The 20,423-nt window shown below is 45.5% G+C and overlaps 1 protein-coding gene across 1 annotated transcript; it reads right to left on the bottom strand.

Annotated features, from left to right (window-relative positions):
* Positions 1-516: 516 nt before the first annotated feature.
* On the bottom strand, positions 517-20,399 carry LOC120047112 (E3 ubiquitin-protein ligase E3D-like). The gene is made up of 11 exons (XM_038992651.1): positions 20,054-20,399; positions 13,647-13,852; positions 11,893-11,983; positions 11,225-11,465; positions 10,359-10,431; positions 9,897-9,940; positions 9,704-9,744; positions 9,524-9,632; positions 9,183-9,379; positions 7,243-7,381; positions 517-1,228 (listed from the first exon to the last, which is right to left on the bottom strand). The coding sequence occupies exons 1-11, from the start codon at positions 20,140-20,142 to the stop codon at positions 1,208-1,210; spliced, it is 1,251 nt and encodes a 416-aa protein (XP_038848579.1). The 5' UTR covers positions 20,143-20,399; the 3' UTR covers positions 517-1,207.
* Between the last annotated feature and the right edge of the window lie 24 nt (positions 20,400-20,423).

Genomic DNA, 20,423 nt, shown 5'->3' with positions numbered 1-20,423 from the left:
GACATTCAGAAAACTCTGGAGCGTTCGATCTCATAAGCAACCACATAATTACTAGCTCTCTGGTAAAAAAAAAAGTCATTATAGCTGAGTTATTATAATGATGCTGTCAGTTGATTTTCCTCTCACACAGTAGCAAATAGCGTGGCTTTGAAAAGTGGGTAGAGGTAAAATGAAAAGCCTGTCACAGAGGTTACATAGTGCCCTCTGTAATTATTGGGACAGTGAAGCATTTCTTCCTATTTTGGCTTTATACTTCAACAGTTTGGATTTGAAATCAAACAATGACTATGAGGTTAAAGTGCAGACTGTCAGCTTTATTTTGAGGGTATTTTCATCCATATCGGGTGAACCGTTTTTTTGTTGTTGTACATAATCCCCCCCATTTTAGGGGAGCAAAAGTATTGGGACAAATTCACTTATGTATGTGTTAAAGTAGTAAAAAGTTAAGTATTTGGTCCCATATTCATAGCACGCAATGACTACATCAAGCATCCAACTTTTGTTGGATGCATTTGCTGTTTGTTTTGGTTGTGTTTCAGATGATTTTGTGCCCAATAGAAATGAATGGTAAATAATGTAGTGTGTCATTTTGGAGTCACTTTTATTGTAAAAAAAAGAATAGACGGATAATCCTGAAGGAATCGTGAATAATGATGAGTGAGAAAGTTAGATGCACAAATATCATACCTACAAGCCATTTTTTGAGGGGTATATTTGAGCATCTGTAACTTTGTCACCCATCATTATTCACGATTCAGTCAGGATTATCTGTAATCATGGTAGCATCCACATTCATGCAGAAGTGTTCAGAAACATATTCTATTCTTATTTACAATAAAAGTGACCCCCCTCTAATAAACATGCACTTCAACATAGGCATGTTAGTCAGATTCACTATTTAATCTGGGCAGGTCATCAATAACTCAGACATTCCAATGGAATTATTAGTTACAAGTCTTTTTACATGGTCTGCATTACAGCAGCTATCAGGGTCATGTTCAGTAGGACCAAAATTAATAAACCTATTCAAAACGTATAACGGAATGAGCGTTCTTTTTGGAAAATGCTCAAAACCTGGTTTTCCATTACGTGCCTCTTGAACACAGCCGAAGGCAGATAAATCACTGTACTCTAGTGTTCCAGTGCTTCTTCTGCTGGTCCTCCCTCTAGGAAAGATGCGTGGATCCATGGCTCTTGACCTCTGACATTACAGTCTCATGTACGCCACCTGTAGAGAATTCAGATAGATAGGGTTAGATCTCTAAAGTGTAACAATAAGAGATACAGTATTACTTTGCGCACCTGTATATGTACATTCAGATATACAGTCAGCAAAATACAAGAATACAAGAAAAACTAAGCAAGAAACAAGCTACTATTTATTCCCTTTGACTGAAGAGAGTGAACCTCAACCTCTAACGTTAATGCTTTCAAGTATGTACCTTTGAACCAGCTGCTGTCATTGATAGATGGTTGCAATGGCGCCTAGTTGCAGACGTGGTAGTTTACTCCTGCAAACTTATTCTTAATTATTTGTTTTAAGTGGGTTTTTTTATGTGCATTGCTTTTATAAACTTTTTGTTTTTTGTGTTGAACACATATCTAGTTCTTTTTTAATCAACAACGTTAAAATTAGTTAACATATGACTCCGAGCTAATTATTTGGATTCAAATACCAGCACAGATCCTTAGATCGCATCTCTTCTTATCTCATATCTACTGCACCAAAGGCTGGACAAAAAGATACAGAAATGGCAGCAACTATCACTCACTACACACAAGGAATCCTCAGAAGTTTTGAACATATTAAAACAACCCTGTGCAGGGAGCTGAGAGAACAATCTTATGCAATACAGGATCCTCCGGAAGAAATGCAGACAGCGAGGACGACGGCGCGGTAGAAGACTAATGAACAAACTTAAATCTATTGTGTGCACTCGCAATGCGAGCAGTAGATCATGCACACCGGATGTGGATCATAAAGGACACTGGCCAGTTCTGCAGGTTTCCCCTCAGGCAACTTCCAAAGTAATTCAACTGAGGCTTTTGATGCAACATTCATAAACAGAGGCTAACTACTGAATGACATCATCACTGACAGAGTTCGAGACTTTCGCTGCCTCACAGACTGAGTACACATCCCTCAACCAATTGCACTCCCATCTGGCTACACCTACCTGGACTGTCCTCGCACATCTGGACAGGTTTGCCGGATTGTCTCATCTGCAAGTCTGACTGCACTGTGAAGTCTACTCCAGTACCAGCTCCAGTACCAGCATCTTTTGAATGCACGGCTTTCAAAATCACTGGCTCTGTATCAGTACTTGCTGTGCTGATTGATCGGCCTCCTAAGCTCAACTCTGACTTTTTTTGTGGAACTATCTGTGGCTCAATACACCACTGCCTTGGCCTCCATACTGGATGAAGTTGCTCCTTTGAAAACCCACCTGGTGTCTTTCTCCAAATATTCTCCCCGGTACACTGAGGAGCTACGCTCTCTTTAAGCAACTGGCGATCGTCTAGAATGACGGTATAAGAAAACTGGGCTAACAGTACATGCGCAGATGTTTGAGCAACATCAGCGAGAATACAAACAGACCATCAATTCAGCTCGGACAATCTACTTCTCGGGTGCTGTTCTCTACTGTGAGCAAGCTCCTCCAACCTGTCAACATTTCTGCTACCTCAGCCTCCCCAGAACAGTGCAACAAATACCTGTGCTTCTTCCAAAGCAAAATTGAAAACCCCCAAAACACCATCCTATCCTCTCCAACCCCTGTAGTTGATCTACCCAGTCCTACACTCCCTGAGTTAACGTTCTCCACCTTCACCACAGTCACTGCAGCTGATGTAACCAAGCTTGTTAGAACAACTTGCTCACTGGACCCTATCCCTACCTCCCTTGTCAAGACCTGCTTACCTGCTCTGGAGCCTTTCTTCACAGAAATTATCAACAAGTCCCTCATCACCGGATGTGTCCCTCAGCTCAAACTGTCCACAGTCACACCGGTACTTAAAAAGCCTGACAACATCCAGAACTACAGGCCTATTTCCAATCTGCCCTTCCAGAGTAAGCTCCTCCCTCAAACGTGCTGTTTCTAACCAACTCCAAAACCACCTGGCCACTCACAACCTACTTGAGCCCTTCCAGTTGGGTTTCAGAGCTAGACACAGCACCAAGACTGCCCCGGTAAGAGTCACCAATGACGAGCTCATGAATGCTAACTCTGGGGCTGCCATCATCTTCATACTCAACATGGTCAGCCACACCATCCTGCTGGACCGCATGGAGAAGCACCTGGGCCTGTCAGACACTGTTCTGGTTCAGGTCCTATCCCACTGCTCGCTACCAGTTTGTAGCCATCGGTCCTAGTAGGTGAAACAGTTGTGGTCCGACAGGGGGTCCCCCTCAATGCTCGGTTCTGGGGCCACTACCGTTTTGTATCTACATGTTGCCACTGAGAAACATCCTCCTGAGGAAACACGGACTGGGATTTCACTTCTATGCTGATGACACTCAGCTGTTTGTCTCCACAAACACTGCCAATGCCACTGTACTCCTGGTCAGCTGCCTTCAGGACATCAAAGAGTGGATGCAGTTTAGTTTCCTGCAGTGAAGATAGAGGTCGTCCTGATTGGCACTCGCATCATCATTGACTAAATCAGCAGCTACAGCCTCAATATTGATGGTGTCAAGGTCCTCCCCTCCAGTGAGGTTCACAACCTGGGTGTGATATTTGACAGTCAGCTCTCGTTTGAAGCCCACATCAAGTGTGTGACCAAAGTCTCATTTCTCCATCTATGGAACATTTGCCAGGTTACGACCTATGCTATCAAAACCTGCAGCTGAGCGACTCATCCACGGCTTAATTGCAGTTTATTAAACACCCCTTTTGTTGCCCTATCTGCCGAGTGCCTAAACAGGCTACAATTTGTCCAGAACTGTGCTGGACGTGTCCTCACCCACACCTCCCCCCGTGAGCACATCAATCCATGTGCTCACGCATCGACTACAAAATCCTGTTTCACACCTACTGAGCTATCCACAACTCTGGACCCAAGTACCTGTCTGCCCTCGTTCTATCCTCCTGCCTCAAACGCACCCTTCGCTCCTCCAGGTCTGTCTTCCTTCAGCAGCCCTGCAGCAGACTAAGAACGACAGGTGACAGGGCTTTCAGTTGTGTGGCTCCGCGTCTGTGGAACACACTTCCAGACACTATTAGGGCAGAGTCTCTTCCAGACATTATTAGTGCAGTGTCTCTGTCCTCCTTTAAAGGCACAGCTCAAGACCGTGCTGTTCAGAAAAGCTTTCAAGGACCTCTGCTAATTCTGTTCTCATGTCCTCCAGAGTTGATGATACCTGTATATAGCTTTGTTTTTTTGTCTGTCTATGTTCTGTTTTGTGAATTGTTGGAGCCTTGGGTGTGAGAAAAACACGTTACAAATGAAATTAATTATTATTGACACAAGGTCCTGCTACATTCCAAGAATAGTTGTGATATGCTAATGTTCTACCCAGGGGTGAAACAGTTTCTCATCACAGATTTGTCGTGAGCTCACAGCAGTTACAAATTCGAATAATGGAAATACAATTTTAGCCCGCCCCCTTTAAAAACGTATTTTCTCCCCCGACGTCCTAGGGATATTCTTTTTTTAATATACATATATTTGAGAGAAACACTTCTTCCAGTACCAGGATATTGCATTTGCCAGTACAGTTTATTTTATTTCTATCACTGTACTATGGCTCTTTTGTCAGAGGTAGTAGTATTCACAGCGGTGTGTTAATCTGTCAGCATTAAAAGAGCTGATATGCTATAGGCTCAGCTTTGATGCTCTCGCCCAGGCGTTCTGTTATCACAACACTCAACATCTTGGCGAGGTGACAGAGGGAGTATTATTTTCTTCACTTGACAAGAAAAATAACTGAGGGGGGAAAACACACAAATGATGTGTGAACGTGAATGGGCTGCTGAAGGGAAAGAAGTTTGCCTACACTAAAACTGTGTTCTGTAGGGAATAAGGCATTTCTGAAAGTGTGATCTAGTGGCGAGTGGCGCAGCGGTCTAAGGCACTGCATCTCAGTGCTAGAGGCGTCACTACAGACACCCTGGTTCGAATCCAGGCTGTATCACAACCGGCCGTGATTAGGAGTCCCATTGGGCGGCGCACAATTGCACCAGCGTCGTTCGGGTTTAGCCGGTGTAGGCCGTCATTGTAAATAAGAATTTGTTCTTATCTGACTTGCCAAGTTAAATAAAGGTAAAAAAATAAAAATAATGACTGAGGCAGGTTTCCGATTCTGATTGAGAGCCACAGCAACTGACTGAGTAATCTAAATTATGGGGACCAGCCACACTGACTGAGTTTCACAAGTCATTCAGTCTAATACAATAAAGTGCGGGTTAGCAGAGAATTCTTCTCCCGAAATCCCTTTTTTCATGCATCCCCTGGCACAGAAGTAATGAAACGAGGCGCGTGTATCTGAGGGAGGTAATTGATTTCAACAATGCGCCACACTAGTGTTCCAAGACATCGTTAGGGTGAGACTTGATATAGATCCACATTTTCCTGCATTTTGCCCCTTACATTTTTCTGTCCAGTTTTATCTTCCAGTGTGCCTCTCTGTGTGGGAGATTAATGAGCTGGCGGGCAAGGGGGGGGGGGTTCTGTCTGTTCCCTGATGCAGGGGTTGCACTCAGCACTGGAACTACTTTACACCCCATTACACTGCAGCACAGCTCAGAGGTGGAACACAACATCCCAGACAACACACCATTCCTCCTCCAATAAAAGAGAGGCTAGATCTGGTTAGAAGGGCTAACACAATAGACTGGCACGCTCACCATTTCACATGCCCACACATACGCACAAACAAAAACACACACTATTAAGGCTACATTATCAATTTGTGAGTTTTCAGCCCTCATATGCTGTAACTCTGACTATGTGATCGCACTACTCTCTAGTACTACTAGGCCTACAGCAGAGCAGTGAATCCATCTCTCTAGTAGAGGTATTTAAGTGACTAAAATCAGACACTCTTCATCACTCCCCTCAGTCCCTCTTGTCTCTTCTCCATTTCAGTGACATGCAATCTAAGTACCCCGTCCTAAAACAAGTCCCCTGTCAGCAGTAGGATAAATCACTCATGATCAGGACAAGACATTGATATCCTCGATTTCCAGGCTTTCCCGCTGAGTGATGAACGGGACTTGGGAATATGGTAACGTGGGGGGGAGTACGGCATCGCAACTGTAGACAATTGATGGTTTCGATGGAAAATATGTATGTAAACTAAAAAAGACTTATTGCGACATCTGGAATGTACGGAATTACTAACTCTAACGCCTATCAGACTGAAATACGACAAACTGAAGATAACTCCTTTCCTTACTTTTCCCATTTTCTCTCTCTCCCCTTTTTCTATCGAAGTGGAATTGATAGCTTCTTCCAGAGTCAAAATTGAGTTCCTCCTCCCCTGTACAGACCCAGAGGGCAAGTAACAGAGTTTTGTGAAAGAGGGAAGAAACACAAAATATGAGATTGCAGAGCCTGGGAGAGAGAGAGCGAGAGAGAGGAAGGGAGCTCTTAAACGCAATAAGCAGTCTCGTAGAGGTTTGGTACTATCGCAGTGGTGGGAAGTGAGAACAGTAAGTAGAAAGCATTTTAACCAAAGGACCCAGAGTCATGATAACTATATAATGAGACAGGAGCCAGAGGCCTTATTTACAGCCACACTAAATATGCCGGAGCTCAAATGTTTGTTATTTTTCACATGTTTTGTGAATGTTAGGCTCCTTCAACTTCTTCAACTATACGTCTGGCTCTCAGGTGAGTGCTGCTGTGACAGGTAAAGAGGCAGGGATGAGACAATGTCGGTAATTACTGTGCAACTGTCTGGAAAGTCTTTGGAGAGTCCCTGGTGAAGTCAGCAAAGTTTACACCTCCTAGTCTTGCCTTGGTGCAAGAGAACTCTCCCTTTTTGTACAGTAGAGGAGACTGTTTCTGTGTGCACTAATAAGTTAGACTGCCCAACAGTATTGGCGGTGCTCCAGCGTCTTCTAAAGATAGTTTGTCAAAAAATCCCTCTTTTCGAAAGTGAGCTTAAAAAATGGGCGCAACGATAGCTACTAGGCAGAGGCTGTAAATAATGGATAGCAGCAATATGGAATCAAACAGTGTCGTGCTCCTCCTGCCAACGGGAGAAGCTCTGCCTACATTACCCAGAGGCCCTGTTACCTGGTAGGAGTTCATGGAATGCAGCGACAGAGGGAGACAGGAAGTACTGGCTGTCAGCACCGACAACAGCTCCTGGCACGTGGTCTGGGGCAGGTCTACGGGGTGGACACCGATGTCCTTCTCCCAGGTGTCTACAACACTGGACACACACAGAGATAAGAGATAGTGAGAGAAAGAGACAAAGACATTTAAAAAAATAACGAGACCGAGAGAAAGACATGAAGAAAATGTACAACACTGCATCAGTCAGAGTAACACATAAGTCAAATATCTCTCAGAGGTTCACATCTTCTAGGCAAGGGGACATAAATCCCAGTTTGAAGTGTTATGATGTTAATCAAATAATTGGAATATATCACTGGGTAATGTTGAACAGCGAGAGTTTGAAAGGGATGGAGGAATGAGAAAGTGAGGGAGAGATTGATTCCCTGTCAGGTTGTGGAAGCGATCCAGGTTTTTTCATTACATTTGGCCATCTGTGCAGTAGCTCTGTGAGAGATACTCACGAGTTAAAATGCTGATAAGCCCTTAGTATAGAAAGTAACACTCACTTAGTATACAGTGAATACAACTGCTTTTACAGTAAAGAAAAGCATAACACATGCAGCGCTGGTCATAACACTTCAACAGTCACCCAAGTCCACCTGGGGTGTAGTGTTTAGGAACCATTGTCCAAACAGAAGCAAACGGCTGAAACAGGGAGGGACTAACCTGAACTTGTCCAATAAGAAACCCTCGTATTCATTGCAAAAATGTTTTTCTACGGTTTGTACTAATGAGTACACCCCTGGTAATAAATTAGATTAGTTCTGCAGTCGTCAACTCTACACTAATCAATGGCCCTCAGTGACAGACAGCCACAATTCAATTAAGCAGAGGCTCACTGATTCTCCTACCAATTAGAGACACATTACTGGCGTGCATCTCCAACAAACACCACTTCACCTCCAGTACGTTCAACCAAAACAGACGGTGCTCCGTGACTTAACACGGCTAACTGAATTAAAACATGGTCAGGGATGAATGTCACATATGTAACAGTATGTAGGCCTAGATGAAACAGATGTTTCTCTACCACTTCCCCACCTTCATATAAGCTGTCTCAGCCAATAGCGACGCTGTTTTCTTCCCGAAATGTTGGAGTCATCCGGTTAAGCTAGTGTAGGTCAGGGCTCTCCAACCCTGTTCCTGGAGAGCTAACCTCTTGTAGGTTTTCGCTCCAACCCCAGTTGTAACTAACCTGATTTAGCTTATCGACCTGCTAATTATCAACCTGCGTGCTAAGGTTGGAGCGAAAACCTACAGGATGGTAGCTCTCCAGGAACAGGGTTGGAGAGCCTTGACGTAGGGTGTTCGTGTATTCAAATCCGAGCCAGGATTTCCAGAGTATTGCAGGCTTTCTGTTCTTACCTGATATTTAATTCCACCCACCTGGTGTCCCAGGTCTAAATCAGTCCCTGATTAGATGGGAAGAATGAAAATCAGCAGTGGAACTGGCTTCGAGGTCCAGATTTGAATACCCCTGAATACCCCGTTATAATTATAACAGCAGGCAATTTCCCATCCTACATGCAGTGAACAGCACTGATGTGATGCGCCGAGTTACGCTGTACTGTAGTGCCGTGCAGATAGGAGTGGAGTCCTCTCCTTTCATCTACAGTTTGTTAATTACAGCTCTGCTGCCAGTCTGCTGGAGGGGCTGTCACATCCTACAAAGCAAAACCAGACTTCTCTCAGGTGAAGAGGAAGAAGGAAATCATAACAGAAGTGAAGAATCCTCCTGCATGGAGGAACACGGAGCAGCCACATCTATCTGTGACTCATTTCTGTTCTCAGTTGCAAAACACAATTTTATCATTTAAAAAATCATACTCTAGCAGAAATGCAGAGGCTGTCAGGCTGACATTCAGCAGGAGATTGGTATGGAGGCTATATCTCACTCTTGGTGTGTGCTCCCAGTGCTGGCAGAGGGAGAACAGGGGAGATAGAGGACTTTGACGGTGCTGCCAGCCTTAGTGGGTGATTGACGCTCAGAACACTGGCGGTGGCTGGGAGAGGGGACAGCATCACCTCTGACAGTCGATGACATAGTGGCAGAGAGAGAGACGATGAAGGAGTCACTGTTCAGGAGCCAGAGCTGAGGATCAGAAGAAGTCATTTAACACTTCACATCCTCTCGGTTAAAGCCACACACATTTCACCAATGCAAATGCACCGTCTCCACCTCGCATATTTCAAGCGCTCTCGCTCACACATACGCATGCACGCTCACACCTCTTACCAATATGAGGGCTTTTCCATCTGGGGTCTGGATAGAGAAACGAAACATGCTCTGGGAGGAGGACAGCTCCACCAGTCTGGCAGCTATGGTCTGTTCCAGGAACAGTGACCTGTGGAAGAGTAGGGCATGGTTAACCATCATTATGAATTCTACCTTCCTGTGTCTAAAATAATATTCTACATCTCGTTGGCATTGTAGTAACAAAAGGTCATATCTGGCATCTGCATAATGAAAAACGATACGTTTACATTGATTTGCACTTTGAGAAGCTGAGTATCCGTATGATGATGAGTACCACAGATGTTACAGCAATATGCACCAGTCTGAGAAGCATCAGCATAGTTACCTGTCTAGGGAGGTATCAAACTCCCACACTGGGTCTCACTGTCACCTCTGTGATGTAGAGTTTCAGGGTCCCTGCAACATTTACAGAAACTGTTACTATTGAGCGAACCCTCATGCAGACAGAACCTGGCCTGGGCGTCTTTCCTAATGCAATGCAACTTTATTATGGTTCAAGCCCCAGGTTAGATGATAAAAGTTGGGAATTGAACTGGCAAACGAAGGGCTGCTGATCTCATGCCATTCACTGCCTTTGTGCCCTTGAGCAAGGAACTTAAGCACTAAAATTGCTCTGGTAGTGTCGCTCTGAGGCAGACGCTGTGCTGCTCCCAGCCAGTGTGTGTGTGTGTGTGTGTGTGTGTGTGTGTGTGTGTGTGTGTGTGTGTGTGTGTGTGTGTGTGTGTGACATTGGGTATTATGACATCAAATCAATAAACTCCTGTTGAAAAAATTGACAATATACAGTATCTATTCTATAATGACTGTTATGTACCTGGTGCCACAGTCTCTCCCAGGCCGGCTGTACAGCTCTTACAGGAAACAAGTGTACGCCTGCGGTTGGGTTTCTACAAAAAGAACAGAAAAATACAAAATAAAGCTAAAGACAAGAACACACAGTTCTAATTTAAGTTAATCCAAAACGGAAATCGATAACCAAAATCAAACAGCCTAAAAAGAGGAGAGAGCAATGGGCAGGCAGAATTCCTCTCCTCATCTCTCTTTCCACTTCCCATCCACTCAACCACAGCTACACTAAAAGGCCCAGGCTGAGCCACAGATAGTGACTAATAGATGGAGAGGGAAATCAATCCCACTCCAGATAGTGATGGAGAGAGAGAGAGAGAGAGAGAGAGAGAGAGCGGCAGAGAGATTTTTTTTTTTTTTTAAAGAAGAAAAAAAAAGAAGAGGAGCTTGGCTTCAAACACCCGGCCTGGCTGTAGGCTCGGGTTAAAGTGGCTCACGATATGTGTTGATGTGCTGCCTGTCTGCCCGCCTCCTCAAGTTCTCTCTCTAAACGGGAGTGCTGCTAGCTGCTGCTGGTAGTGAAGTAGAATGTGTCCATCTCATCCTGCCAGTCTCGGGCCCAGTGGGATGGGGGTATACAGATACAGTCTCTCACTAACAATGAGCCTGAAGCACATACACTGCTGATGTAACTACAGTACACTTTCCAAACATGAGCGAAACTTTTGAAAATGTTGCTTTACTTTTTGGTAGGTATACAGCACATTGGGGAGGGAGTGGGAGCGAGGTGAAACGCCAAAATGATGTATCTAACGAATATCAAAGTGATGAGCAATGCTAAAACAGCATTGATCTTCTGCCTCAGAGGTTCCTTCCTTCCTTGCCGCCTCTCACCTGTGTGTCCTGATTTTGACCATCAGCCATTTTGTTGGTGATGGGCCTGGGGCTGAGCTCCTGGGTGAGAGTCTCCTCACAGCCTCTATCCCGGTGCACAAGGAGGTGAGTGTCGCCCAGTAAACAGTCCTCCGCTCGGGGCAGCAGCTTCAGGTTGGCAAAGGGGTCCGGGTGGCAGCACCAGTCATCCACCAGGGAGCTCCAGTTGCCGTTGGGGAGAGGGAGCACTCGCTTGAACACCCTGAGAAAAATCAATGACATTACATTGTTGCACAATGGAGACTATTTGTACTGTGATGAAATGAAATCGATAACTTCAATCAAAAAACGATTTGCATGAATCAATCAAAAACATATTTGCATTAACAGGGAAAGCTGGGCAATATTCCAGTTCTACCCATTTTCCATGACATAATGTCACAAACACATGTATTCACTAAGCTATAGCAGGTGTGTGTGTGGGTGTGCATGTATCCCCCTATCCAATGTCTCCATGACATTGGGAAATGAGCTGAGACAGAACACAGCATTGTCCTCTAGCTCAAACAGCCATCCATCTCCCTCACCGAACCCATCTTCTCCACTACTATGAGCGGCACCGCTTCTTGTGTCTGAACGGAGGACGTAAATTAACCAACAAACCAACTTCCTTCCTGGGGTCGTCTCACCTCTCCTCCAGCACCCTGGTCCCACAGGACTGGCAGTGGAAGCAATAACTCTCTTGGACCAGCAGCCTCTCCATCACACTCCCCGGGGCCACTGTTAGGAGTAGCCACAGAAAACATAAACAACTCTATCGGCGGAAAAGAGCTTCACCTAGAGACGGAGCAAAAGTCGATAAACACTGGGGTGGTGGCGGACTGGCGGTGGTGAAAGAAGCTTGGAAGAAAGCTGCCAATCAATCTGTTTTTGATTGGACTTGTCAATGAATACCCCCCCAGCTGTCCTTGTGTTGCGTCGGCTGGGCCGGCTTCCTCTCAGCTGGAGAGAGGCCGTTGGGTGGGGCGGTAAATTACTCCCTCACACCATAAAACACACAGAGTGAACACAGGCAGAGAGATGAAGGCCTGGTGGTCTTAGGGGTCTGGGCCCATATCCAAAAAGCATTTCAGAGAAGGAGTGCTCAAAAACAGATTAATTGCCAGCTTTCTTCCAAGCTGCTTTCACCACCGCCAGTCCGCTACCACCGCAATGTTTATCAACTTTTGCCCCCTAGATCAGACTTTTTGTGGATATGGATATGACCCCTGTTCTCTCAGGTTAGTGCTGCAATGACTACAGTTAATATAAGCCAGATCTGATGAGTGAGACAAAGTAAACCTGGGGTGTATTCATTGGACACCAAACGGAAGAAAACAGACTGGTGCCAGGACAACAACCTCTCCCTCAACGTGATCAAGACAAAGGAGATGATTGTGGACTACAGGAAAAGGAGGATCGAGCATGCCCCCATTCTCATCGATTGGATCGATTGGGGCTGTAGTGGAGCAGGTTGAGAGCTTCAAGTTCCTTGGTGTCCACATCACCAACAAACTAACATGGTCCAAGCACACCAAGACAGTCGTGAAGAGGGCATGACAATACCTATTTCCCCTGAGGAGAATATTTGTCATGGGTCCTCAGATCCTCAAAAGGTTCTACAGCTGCACCATTGAGAACATCCTGACTGGTTGCATCACTGCCTGGTATGGCAACTGCTCGGCCTCCGACCGCAAGGCACTACAGTGGATAGTGCGTACGACCCAGTACATCACTGGGGCCAAGCTTCCTGCCATCCAGGACCTCTATACCAGGTGGTGTCAGAGGAAGGCCCTAAAAATTGTCAAAAGACAACAGCCACCCTAGTCATAGACTGTTCTCTCTGCTACCGCACGGCAAGCGGTACCGGTGCGCCGGGTCTAGGTCCAAGAGGCTTCTAAACAGATTCTACCGCCAAGCAATAAGACTCCTGAACATCTAATCAAATGGCTACCCAGACTATTAGGAAAATCAAGTTACAGCTGATTCAGGTCAAATATTCACATTGTCTGTATATCTATCAGTGTGTATAGCTTTAGGCACCAGACATGACGGGACAATTACTGAGCTGATGACTCAGTCCTTTATAGATCAGTGCTGTGTGGGCTGATCAGGCTACAGAGAGCACACAGGAGGACTCCTCCACTGTCTCAGTTTGAGGTAAGGCTTCACAGCCACGGACTAACTGACTCAAACCAGATGAGAATAAATGATATAATCAGCCATAAATAACAAATTATCTGCTGATACTGTTCCATCTTACCTGAAGTGGAGATGGTAATTAGGCTATGTGAGAAACATACATTTACATGGTAGTAATTCTCTGTCTCTGTGTGTGTGGTGTGTGTGCGTACGTGCACACATTTATTTTTGAGTGCGTCCATACAGCTAGCCTCACCATTACCTGTGTCATCTGTGTGCTGGTCCACATTGAGGCGCATTCTGAAGTGTATCTCGTCTCCTGTTCCAGGTGCCTCCCTGCAGGAGCCCTCCACGAGGCTGACCCCTGCTGGCAGCTCCACGATTAGCAGGCCCCGAGGAGTCCGGATGTGGAGGGACGAATCTCCTCCTGTAACGCTCACCTCTGCATAGCTCGTAGCCACATCTCTCCTGAGGGACGGACAGACAGTCTTATTTTTCTAAGCACAGGTAAACCTGGTAACAAAACATATACAATTGGATTAATGATTCAGCATAATGGCAGGCTTCTGCACAATGGCTAACAGACAAATGAGACCGCGTTCCTTGACAAGTGGATGATAAACAAGTGAATGGTAGACCAGTGTGTGTGTGTGTGTGTGACAGTACTAAAGTAATTTATCATAACCTTCCAACCTGTCCTTATCCCCCTCTACCTCCTGCTTGTTGCTGTCTCAGCTCAAAGTAGAAGTCTAATGAGTTAAGAGGAAAACTTGCAAAGAGAGAGGATGCACTCACTGCTTTGAAGGAAGAAGGGAAAAGGAAAACAGCTGTAGGCCAACTGAAGAGAGAGAGGGAGAGAGAAATAAAGAGATTTATATTGTGTGTGTGTGTGTGTATAAGAAAGAGAAATGAAGGAAGAAAAAAAGAGTGGTGGGTAGGGGAAAGCGCATGTACAATGTTGGTCTAATACAGAAAATGTTTTTTTCCCCCTGGCAGCGACACCCCTGATGCACTCATGCACAGATGATATGTTGCCCTCTGCTCAATCTCTGGGTTCGATGCAATTATTTCACTAGCCATGCAATGCGTCTCTGTCCATGCTTGACACAACTGCTGTCCCCCAGGAAGAAAAACATATTTCCCAGCGAAGACAGCATTAAAGACTTGGGTCGGCTGCATTGAATTTTCTCACTTCCAACCGAGTGGAGGAAGCAACAACAACTGGAAGGAACCATCATCAGATTTGCTCTAAATTATTCTGTCTACAATCAGACACAAGTCTACTAGGCTACTACTGCCACACCAGACAATACACAAGCGATTGGTAAAACAAGGGTCTCTAACCAGTAAACCTGCTCTTTTTTACAAGATATTATCCAACTATAGAACAATTAGGCTATGTAGCAAAGCACCCACTAGGCTATAGGCCTAACCTACAGAATCCCACACCAATAAACTGTAACACATTTAGGGGACTTTTCTGTTTCCATCTACCGTGTCTCACTGGGCCATGGCTCCGGCAGACCTGCTCTCACTAGGGGCAAAAGCCAGGCCACTGGTACTTTTCAGATTGTGTTTACATAACAATGGCTAACTGTGAACTTTAACACCTTCTCACAAAGCAACTGTTTTGATAACCTATGCAGAGGGGGTTGATTCTGCTCTTCACAAGTCCTCACTGTCAGCCCTAACAGTGGAAACCCAATTTCCCAAGTATCGCAGAAGGGTGTATACACTAGTGTAACACTGGTGTTACAGTCGAAAAGCAGCATTAAGTGAGAAGAGTATACATTTATTCTCAGAGATGGAAAGATTCATTAGGGGCCGATTCAAATTTGAGATAAGCAGACTTAACATGGACTTAGGTCCATAAAACATGGATTTAAGTCAAAATATTTTGTTTTAAGTCCATCTTAAGTCAACTTATCTCAAGTCTGAATAGGGCCCTAATGCTGCTTTTGTTAACAGTCCAAATGCAGCATTAGGGCCCTATTAAAACAAAACATTTTGACTTAAGAGCATGTTTTATGGACTCAAGTCCATGTTAAGTCTGACTAGCTGCCACAGCTGGAATGGCCCATTTAATTTTATAATATCAACGAAACAAAAAAAATAGCCCAATGTGAAACCGTTAATTTCCTACTTCAAAACCCAGCATTACATCCATGAGAACATGTTGGCCAAATATATGTGATGTAAAGGCAGGGCCGTCACCAGTTTCATAACAGTCGGGGGTCATATCTGAAGAGCAGGGACTGAGGGGGTTGTAGGTCAGAGGAGAAAAAGAGGACCTTTTCTAATATAAATTTCTGCAATTCTACGTCATTTTATATGACTGGAGATATTAATAATAATTTTTATACCACACAAATTGTGTGGTATAAAAAAATGGCAAGTTACTCTGACGTTGAAATAGTCCTACTGAGATCAATAAAACGAACTGCCCATGTCTTAAACGCAACCAATAGCATAGGCCAATGAAAAGAGAGGATACACATATTTTAGGCCTACAATATGAGGAAATTAAAGTACACCAACTTTCTGGTGCCACTCACTTATACAAACAGATTTTCCCGCAATTGTATTTTGAAATATTGCAAAAATACTTAGAAAATGCTGTTCATTGACAGCTACAACTCAACAGTTGGCGGTTTGATATTTGGCGCGCGGGCTGCAGCCTTGGCGCTCATGTGACAAAACACAATCAACAGCATAAAAAAATAAGAGAGATATTGATAATCTATGGCTATATTATGCTCTCTGGTGTAGTATTTTCAACGATTTCATTTATTTCTGTAGAGACGGGAGTAGTTACATAATTGGCACATGCATTTCAATTTAACTGCAGCACTTCCAGCACCCTGTAACGGCCGATTTCCTCCTAGCAGGGATCGGACCAAAGCGCAGCGTGGTTAGTGTTCATCATGTTTAATAACGACAAAAAACGTGAACACTACAAAATACAAAAACAACAAATGTGAAAAACCGAAACAGTCCTATCTGGTGCATAGACACAAAGACAGAAGACAACCACCCACAAAACAGGCTACCTAAATATGCTTCCCAATCAGAGACAATGACTAACACCTGCCTCTGATTGAGAACCATATCAGGCCAAACATAGAAACGGGAAAACTAGACACACAACATAGAATGCCCCCTCAGCTCACGTCCTGACCAACACTAAAACAACGAAAACACAAAAGAACTATGGTCAGAACGTGACAGTACTCCCCCCCCCCCAAGGTGCGGACTCCGGCCGCAAAACCTGAACCTATAGGGGAGGGTCTGGGTGGGCATCTGTCCGCGGTGGCGGCTCTGGCGCAGGACGTGGACCCCACTCCACCATAGCTCCTGACTGGCGGGCGGCTCCGGCGGCTCCTGACTGGCGGGCGGCTCCTGACTGGCGGGCGGCTCCGGCGGCTCCTGACTGGCGGACGGCGGCTCCTGACTGACGGACGGCTCTAGCGGCTCCTGACTGACGGCTCAGATGGCGCTGGGCAGACGGGCAGCTCAGATGGCGCTGGGCAGACGGGCAGCTCAGATGGCGCTGGGCAGACGGGCAGCTCAGATGGCGCTGGGCAGACGGGCAGCTCAGATGGCGCTGGGAAGACGGGCAGCTCAGATGGCGCTGGGAAGACGGGCAGCTCAGACGGCGCTGGGCAGACCTGGGCAGGCCTGGTGCGTGGTGCCGGAACTGGTGGTACCGGGCTGGGAACACGCACCACTGGGCGAGTGCGGGGAGCAGGAACAGGGCGTACAGGGCTCTGGAGACGCACAGGAGGCTTGGTGCGTGGTGCCGGAACTGGTGGTACCGGACTGGAGACACGCACCACTGGGCGAGTGCGGGGAGCAGGAACAGGGCACTCTGGACTCTCGAGGCGCACTATAAGCCTGATGCGTGGTACCGGCACTGGTGGTACCGGGCTGAGGGCACGCACCCCAGGGCGAGTGCGGGGAGAAGGAACAGTGCGTACAGGGCTCTGGAGACGCACAGGAAGCCTGGTGCGTGGTGTTGGCACTGGTGGTACTGGGCTGGTGCGAGGAGGTGGCACCGGATAGACCGGACCGTGAAGGCGCACAGGAGCTCTTGAGCACCCGAGCCTGCCCAACCTTACCTTGTTGAATGCTCCCCGTAGCCAGACCAGTGCGGCGAGGTGGAATAGCCCGTACTGGGCTGTGCTGGCGAACCGGGGACACCATGCGTAAGGCTGGTGCCATGTACACCGGCCCGAGGAGACGCACTGGAGACCAGATGCGTTGAGCCGGCTTCATGGCACCTGGCTCGATGCCCACTCTAGCCCGGCCGATACGAGGAGCTGGGATGTACCGCACCGGGCTATGCCCACGTACAGGAGACACCGTGCGCTCTTCCGCATAACACGGTGTCTGCCCGTACTCTCGCTCTCCACGGTAAGCACGGGAAGTTGGCGCAGGTCTCCTACCTGACTTCGCCACACTCCCCGTGTGCCCCCCCAAGAAATTTTTGGGGCTGACTCTCAGGCTTCCAACCGCGCCGCCGTGCTGCCTCCTCATACCAGCGCCTCTCTGCCTTCGCTGCCTCCAACTCTGCCCTGGGACGGCGATATTCCCCTGGCTGAGTCCAGGGTCCTTTGCCGTCCAGAATCTCTTCCCAAGTCCATGAATCCTGTGTCTTTCGCCGCTGCTGCCCTTTACCACACTGCTTGGTCCTTGGTTGGTGGGTGGTTCTGTAACGGCAGATTTCCTCCTCTTCGTCTGAAGAGGAGGTGTAGCAGGGATCGGACCAAAGCGCAGCGTGGTTAGTGTTCATCATGTTTAATAACGACAAAAAATGTGAACACTACAAAATACAAAAACAACAAATGTGAAAAACCGAAACAGTCCTATCTGGTGCATAGACACAAAGACAGAAGACAACCACCCACAAAACCCAACACAAAACAGGCTACCTAAATATGGTTCCCAATCAGAGACAATGACTAACACCTGTCTCTGATTGAGAACCATATCAGGCCAAACATAGAAACGGGAAAACTAGACACACAACATAGAATGCCCACTCTGCTCACGTCGTGATCAACACTAAAACAACGAAAACACAAAAGAACTATGGTCAGAACGTGACACACCCCTTCCTGCAGCGTGATGTTTTCTTCCATGCGCTGTATTTTCCAAGGCCAAATAATCAACACTTATTATTCATTCAATTGATTGTGGTCAATAACCCCATACGGTTATTGTGAAGGTAGGCCTACTGTAACAATAATATATCAGCAAGTAGCCTAGCCTATTACAAGATAATAAATTCAGTAAGTCAATGAAGCCAATAGTGGTTTCAGCTATACTGTTATAGAAGGACTTATGACCTTTTTAACCAATAAGAAAATATGTCAAATGACTTGAATAGCCTATGGGAAAAGTGTACACGTGTATTTACATCAGTAGGCTATGTGACTGAAATGCATCAGAAAAGTATTGGAAAGTTGGGCTATAGGCCTAATGTGTGCGTAGAGAAGTTCTGAATTGCTTTCAATTGCTTGACTAAAGATCATGAGCACTCACCTCATTTTAGCTAATATTTCCCAGCATAATTGTAACCAAATATCCAAACGGAGATTCACTGAAAACAAAATTCGGACATTGATTGATTTATCAAGATGAGTTCCCATGCGTCTCAAAACAGCGCAATGACTCTGTTCTCAATCAAAACGGTGCTGGTATTATCAGTTGACCACACATGGCAATTGCGTTACATTTATTATAACCAGCGGAGTAGTGATATTTTTTATGTACCGACATTGTATAAGATACTTTTATAATATACATACAATGCATAATCCAAATTGCACGATTGCCTACACATACTCTAAGTAGCTCGAGGAAAATGTTATATTTTTTAAATCCTAAAACTCCAAATTATGCCTACTTTATTATAAATTAGGCCGTCATCACTGTCAATCGTGAATGATAATTATTCCCGTTTTACATGTGAAACGTCCATGCTGCATGCATGCCAACCATTTGATCCAATCAGTTTCATGGGAATATGCATTTCAATCTTGAATGATGTAACTACTGTCTAATCGAATTTTCTAGCAGATGGAGTTAAACACAGCCACAGCATGAGAACAAAAATGCAACAACTTCAGCACAATCATCCTAAATTGACATAAACAATTACGTGGTGTTTTTGGTATAAGAGTAGCCTGACATTATCTATGCTATTATATTTGGTGTGTTATGTAGAATACTAATTAATCATTAAGTGATCTTGCGAGAAATATCACCATTCTGAGAAGTGGCACCAGCAGCACTACAACCCTGATTATAACCGTTGGATGACTTCGGGAAATACACGTAACCGCAGCTCTATGAACTCAGTGGTGCATTCAGTTGACTAACGGTATAATTGTTTTACACCATTGCAGCAGCGCAAAAGATTCGGGGTTGACCCTAAATCAATCGGGACTAAAGCCAGGTCTTGGTTAAGTCCCTGTAATGTAGGGCCCGGAGTTGATGTTATAAATATCACATAAATGTGCTTGAAATGCTGAATCCCTTTCTTTGCGTCTGTTCTGCGAGAACGCACCCCCTCTGTCCTGTCCTGCTAGCACAACTAGCTGACATTAGCTAAGACTAGATAACGTTACCTAGCTAGAGCTTGCTAACTATTTCACAAATAATTACCGGAGAACAAGAAGACCACTTTGCAACCGCTTCCTTAGTTCGATAAACACCCAACTGGGGTCCCCAGCTCCTTTGGTATTTTCTCCCATGGAGTGTCTGTCTTTTTCTTCTATTTAACGTTACTTCTGGTACTCGCAATGGCTAACGTTAGCTGGCTAATTTAACAACAAAGAAACGTGCAGTTTACTTTTTGCTTTAACATAGATAACTGAGTCCAAAACGAAATGGCTTTGTACATCTGATTGTCAGTATGGTGAATTAAAGTAAATGCAGCAATAAAAATCATCAACCTATCAATTTAAAACGGTGAAGACTTCTAATGCATATATTTGACTAGCTATCAACACGAGCCGGAACTTGTCTACGCTAG

This window comes from Salvelinus namaycush, chromosome 5, assembly GCF_016432855.1.
Source record: "Salvelinus namaycush isolate Seneca chromosome 5, SaNama_1.0, whole genome shotgun sequence".
NCBI classification, from domain to species: domain Eukaryota; kingdom Metazoa; phylum Chordata; class Actinopteri; order Salmoniformes; family Salmonidae; genus Salvelinus; species Salvelinus namaycush.
This window is presented reverse-complemented; position numbering and strand designations above follow the sequence as displayed.

Bases quoted from the DNA above. Each gene is read 5' to 3' on its own strand.
- LOC120047112 (XM_038992651.1), bottom strand. From the start codon at position 20,142: ATGGGAGAAAATACCAAAGGAGCTGGGGACCCCAGTTGGGTGTTTATC. The intron at 10,432-11,224 runs GTGAGAGGCGGC...TTCTTTTTGTAG, and splicing joins GTCAAAATCAGGACACACAG to AAACCCAACCGCAGGCGTAC. The intron at 7,382-9,182 runs GTGAGATATAGC...GTGTGTGTCCAG, and splicing joins ACTGGGAGCACACACCAAGA to TGTTGTAGACACCTGGGAGA.